At 41.5% G+C, this 6,000-nt stretch overlaps 1 protein-coding gene across 2 annotated transcripts in view; it reads right to left on the bottom strand.

The window, feature by feature from the left end:
* Window positions 1-507: 507 nt before the first annotated feature.
* LOC146052767 (prefoldin subunit 4-like) overlaps window positions 508-6,000 on the bottom strand; it is a 54,890-nt gene continuing 49,397 nt past the window's right edge. For both annotated transcript variants that reach the window (XM_083167948.1, XM_083167949.1), the window contains exons 3-4: window positions 3,567-3,704; window positions 508-663 (exon numbers count right to left, since the gene is read on the bottom strand). In XM_083167948.1, the coding sequence (XP_083024074.1) occupies window positions 532-663; window positions 3,567-3,665 (231 nt within the window). In that variant the 5' untranslated portion in view covers window positions 3,666-3,704 and the 3' untranslated portion in view covers window positions 508-531. The remainder of the gene's footprint in view (window positions 664-3,566; window positions 3,705-6,000) is intronic.

The raw sequence follows: 6,000 nt of genomic DNA, 5'->3' as shown, positions 1-6,000 counted from the left end.
TATCCAAAATTCTCGGGACCAGAAGAATTTTGGATAAAGGATTATTTCTATATTTCAGAATATTTTTATATTTCAATGATCTTGCATTATGTTGTAAAGCATATCAAACACATGAAATGCACAAATAAAATATATTTGTGTGTATAAAACAAGGTTTCAAATCATGAAACAAAGTTTGTGTACAATCTCAGACACTGAATACCAACCAGTCATTTCCTTGCAGATATTTAGTGCCAGTTTCATATCATGTCCCCAGTAGTGCTGTTACACATGTCCCCAGTAGTGCTGTTACACATGTCCCCAGTAGTGCTGTTACACATATCCCCAGTAAGTTTTCAGCAAAAAAAAAAAAAATTCTGGAATGCATAGTTTTCGGAATAAATTGGATAAGGGATTCTCAACCTGTAACAAGCTTTTAGGCAGAAGCACTAATCATACAATCCCACAGACACAAGAAGATAAGCTATTCTTTTTTTATTTGTGTATGATCAATAAAAGAGGAATAAATAAAAGAAAAAAAAAACACTTTATTTAGCTCTCATCTGCCTCCAGGTTGATATTGTTTCCAAACTTGGCGTAAAGATGCACTTTGAGATCTGCAAGAACTCGAAGTATCGATTCTACTTTCGACTGCAAAGATTTTATTTCTTCCTCCAATTCTTTCTGGTATAGAAAGAAAGAACAATATGTTAACACACACCGCTTAATTTACTAAGATGGGATGTTGCTATGGACAGCCAATCAGATACCATAATCTTCCAGATCTAAAAGGTGCTAAATAAATAAATTCTGATTGGCTGCCCATAGCAACAATCCATCTTCGATAGAAATCCATCTTACTAGATAAACCCCACAGAGTGATATAAAAACTGTAAGAAAACACATTTACTCATTCCAGGTGTATAACAGTGCCCAGCTCCCATGCCATGAATCACAGAAGACATCCGACCAACTGAACTTACACTTTATTATTGGTGTCACAGGACAGCACAAGACTTTGCAATGGTTACATGAAAATTAATTTGAAATTGAAGCAATCAACTTTGTAGATTGGACATTAGTCAGCACAATTAGGGGTTAACATCCAAAAAGCAAGATAGTCACATAAACCATTCAGTAGTGTAGAGCTGGGTAACCACTGGTAGATAAATCTGCAGAACAATTGGGCAGTGTGTTCTCCATACATTTGCATGCGCTTGCCCACTGAGCTGACAATCACCAGCAGCTCCCGGGCAGCTGTAAGGGCAGTCGGTGGATCGCCCATAAAAACAGCAGGATGCCCCTAGATCTTCAGATATAATCGGGCATCGGCTGTGTTGCACATCTGACACGATATATCTGTGGACGCCACCGTTCACAGATATATCGCTTGTACAGTGTGTACACACCTATGAGTTAATAAAATTGAGAAATCAACAGAATTGTGCTTATTTATGCTCCAAACTATGCGAAGCATACATAGGAAACAATGGTCCAAATGTAATAGGGTGTGAGAATCAGAAAGGGAGAGTTTGAGAGAGGTTTTCCCATTTCTTTTAAAGCAGCAATCATTTACACTGATAAACCACATGGATTTTGCCATGTAATTGATTGCCGCTTTAAAAACAAGAGGGAAAGCGCTCCCAAAATCTCTCACTTTTCTGATTCTCCCACCCTATTACATTTGGTGCAATGTTTTTCTACCCTGCATCATGTAAGGTTCTAGCAGTACATCATGGTGAAGTGTCCATAAAAGTGTATATGGAGCCTTCCCCTTCATAGTAATATATTGTTCAGCTTATTTGCAGTTTATCACTGTCCTTAGATGCAACAGATCTGCAGTGTAGGTACAGTTATCTAATGTATGGAAAGTATCTTATCTGCTGAGCAACAAAAGAAAACACATCTGACATAAAAGCATTCTGCAAAGGAGGAGTTCAGCTTTTAGTAGAATGGTTATTAACTGGTAATTCCAGGTGAACAGAGTGTGAGTCTGTGTACAATGCAATAGAGAACAAGGCCGGCATGCAATGCTGTCACAAGCATAGAAAATAAAGCAGGGATGGCCATCGATGATTCAAAATCATCGATGGTTCATGGCCGATGTCGAATACTTTAGCCATCGGTGGGGGAGAAGCAGATGATTTCCATCCATCGATGGTACAGCAAAGCGATGTTTTGCCGTTTTTTTTTTCAAAGTGCCGGGACACGGAGCATAGCTCCGCCCCTGACACCCACGAAGCCCAGCCCCCATGTTTTGATTGCCTCACAGACCAATCAATCGAACACAATGGATGACCATCGATATGTAAAAATATCGATGGTCATCCATAGCATAGATTAGCACTAATCGATGGTCAGTTGCAGAATTGCCATCGATGGCAATGGCAACGATGGCTATCCCTAAAATAAAGTACATTTCCAAATAGTATAAACATTTGTGTTGCTTCTACCGTATATTGATGCAACTTATAAGATGGTATAAGGAAAGTATGGGAATGGTTGGGAAGTTGAAAAAAAAAATTAGGAAGTGAGAAAAAAATAGTCAGGGTGCGAATAAGAACAGAAAGGAAGTGAGAGGAGGGGCATAGCCAATAGCCCCGATAATATTTCAAGAGAAATAAGAGATGCATGTGTTTTTTTTTTTTTCTCATGATTTTTGTCTGATTCAATTAATTCAATAAACCCAAATTTTTGCCCAGGGCAGGAAAAAAAAAATCCTGGATGACTGCTAGCATCACTGGCAATTGTAAATTACCATGGGCAACTAACCTCATCCCACAGCCTAAATCCAGTAAGTATTTTCTATGACCATGGCTTTCTTAGAGACACCGGTTGATATTGTAAAAGTCTTTGGAAAATGAAGCCAATGGAATTTTGGCATTGACCATCATGTCAGAGCAGTTTTTATTTTCCTCTATCCTTGGTAACACCTTCCTCAGATAAGCCTTCATGTTAAATGTATCAGTCAGTGCTGGTATATGTAGGTCTATCACTAGAACTAAAACAGGTGTATTCAGATACGCATACTCTGAGAACGAGTCAGCAGTAAAGCACACTTCCAATACAAAGAATAATACCCTTTTTTTACTGACGACCTGGGAAAATGCCCGGTTTTATAAAGCTGGAAAAACTCCGGGTCTCAGTCTGACCCCAGTGAAGAGCAGGGTTGGGAACTTGAATAGTTTTCATATAGAGTGGGAATATAATAGTGTGCCTGAAGCATGAAAAGTGCAGAAGTCACACACTTATACGGTGTCCATGTCGACAGACACCAAAAATAGTGAAAAACTCATGTCGACCTTTTGTCAATGTGTCGACCTAGACATTGTCTACCATTTATAACATGACCCTTTAGTGTATATGTGACAGGCAGCAGGTAAGCAGGACAATGCAGTATTCTTTGAAGACAAATGAACCAGGAAAGATAAACTCCATAATGCCGGGGCGATATCATATAACACAAGGAAACCCATACACACAGGAACTGCATAACGCTTAGATGTGTTTTGATGATTAATAATGACACTGAATAAATGCTTCTGCATACTATGAACAGTTCACTTCTTCCTCCACAAGATACCAACCTTTGCAGCTTCCAGCATCTCCTGAGTTTCCTCCTGGGAATGACTTATAAAGACGTCGCCAATTTGATAAGGAATAAGCTGGGCATCTTCTAACATCATGATGTCATCACAGGCATCTTCCAGATTCTGAAGCTCTTTCTGTGGGGACATTTCACAAGGAAGTCAATGTTATTTTACTACATTTGTCAATGATGAATACAGCTGCCAGTTGTATTACTTCTAGGGGCCCATTTATCAAAAAATATTTTGGTACTGCTTTCCTAGCACGGCGCCCACGATCTAGATTGTATGTGTGGGGCTGATATCTCAAGCATCTCATGCATCTTATGTGTTTGTGCGGCATAAGATACATGAGATGATGCAACCGACGCGATCGACAAGATTTTTACATTGGAATCAATGTAAAAAGCCCCCAAAACCCCAATTTTAATTGCTAACCCCCCCTCATGGGTGAAATGGTCTCCCCATTGTTAACGCCACCCCACTATTGACGCCAACCCGAAGCGTGGCAAGCGCAGCGAGTCCGAGAGGGGCGGCGGTACGCGTCCTCCGACCTTTTCATACCCCCACTATCCACATCAGCGTGGAGTTGATTTTATATAGTGTGGCGAGCGCAGCGAGCCCTGCGAGGGGACGCGGAATACATGTAAAGTAGTCCGCATCCGTACGCCACGCTTCGGGCTCGGTGGCTCGCCACACTATATAAAATCAACCCCACGCCGACGTGGATAGTGGGGGTATGAAAGGGTCGGAGGACGCGTACCGCTGTGCTCGCCACGCTTCGGGTTGGCGTTGATAGTGCTGGTGGCGTTAACAATGGTTATTGGGGGCTCACGATTTTTTATCTAATGGATGCATAAGATCCATGAGATAAAAAAAAAAAAATCGGGTCCATCGCGTTGATTGTATGCCTTAAGTACCTTAAACTTAAGGCATACAATCAATGAGACGGGCGCCGTGCTAGGAAAGCAGTACCAATATTTTCTACTTATTCTCCCACAACATGTGTTCAATGTGTGAGTGTGTGTACAAGTATTTAGGATCATCAAATCAGTGGTTCCCAACCTCAGTCCTCAAGTACCAGCAACAGTACATGTTTTTAAAACGTGTCAGTGAATGAAAGGATCTGCAGGAGGACCTGGAAAACATAAACTGTCTGGGGTACTTGAGGATTGAGGTTGGGAACCACTGATTTGATGATGTATGGGAGGGACAGCATCAAATCTGATTTCACTTGCAGCTGTCACCCCCAATAGGTTTCTATGGAGGATGCAATACTGTCAGATTAACCAGGATACTGCTCATGGTTGTTGAATATGGCATTTGCTTATGGGATACAGATCACATAATTAGCTTGCAGTGGGGTCCATTTATCATTTAAAATTTGTGGTCAATACCCCGAAAACACCCGTTTTCAGGGTAAAGCCGCAAATATTAAGTATTCCCCGAATGCAAGATGGAAGGATTCCCGCTGTGATTCCACTTGCTTCACTTGTAGCAGCTTCCCCACAGGTTTCTTGGGGGAGGTGATGCTGCCTGATGTATCAATATCGGGCAGCATCGGGTCCAGGGATACCACCATTCTGGGATGGCGGTAGCCCGTTGTAGCCTATGGGATACAGGCCACACTGTTGGCAGACCACCTGGCTGAGGGCATAGCAGGGAGGGAGTACAGAAAGGTAAATCCCAGTGATTTGCTCGCACATTACAATGCGATCCTGGGAGGTAATATTCCACCCAGATTGCATTGTATAGGCGATCCTTCTTAAATGGGGTTTGCCCACCCATGCCTGCACATTAACTAACATTATGGTGAAGGCTTTAAACAATTAGGAAATAATTGAGGATATACATAGACCACAAAACACACACACACACACATACACATTGTACACGCACACACAGTACACCACATACGCACACATAGCACACAACACACACATTTATACGTAGAGCACCTCACACACTTACACATTGGACAGATACACACACACACAACACACCACATGCAGTACAATACAAATCCATACACACTACAACACACACCCAAAAACAGTACAACAAACACACAGAACACACACACTTAAACATTGCCAGGATACGCAAAGCACACTACACACACATATATATACGTAGCACACATCACAAACTTACACATTCGGCAGATACACACAACACAACACTCACAGTACAACACACATCCACATTCACTACAACACCCCCCAAAAAACAGTACAATACACAAAACACACACTTAAACATTGCACAGATACACACAGCACACTACACACACACAGATTTATACATAGCACACCTTATGCACTTACACATAGGGCAGATACACACAACACACACACATAACATACCTCTAACAGCACAACACACACCCACATTCACCACACACACCCAAAAAACAGTACGACACACACAAAAC

The sequence above is a fragment of the Crinia signifera genome, unplaced genomic scaffold, assembly GCF_055691185.1.
Source record: "Crinia signifera unplaced genomic scaffold, ASM5569118v1 HAP2_SCAFFOLD_122, whole genome shotgun sequence".
Classification (NCBI taxonomy): Eukaryota; Metazoa; Chordata; class Amphibia; order Anura; family Myobatrachidae; genus Crinia; species Crinia signifera.
This window is presented reverse-complemented; position numbering and strand designations above follow the sequence as displayed.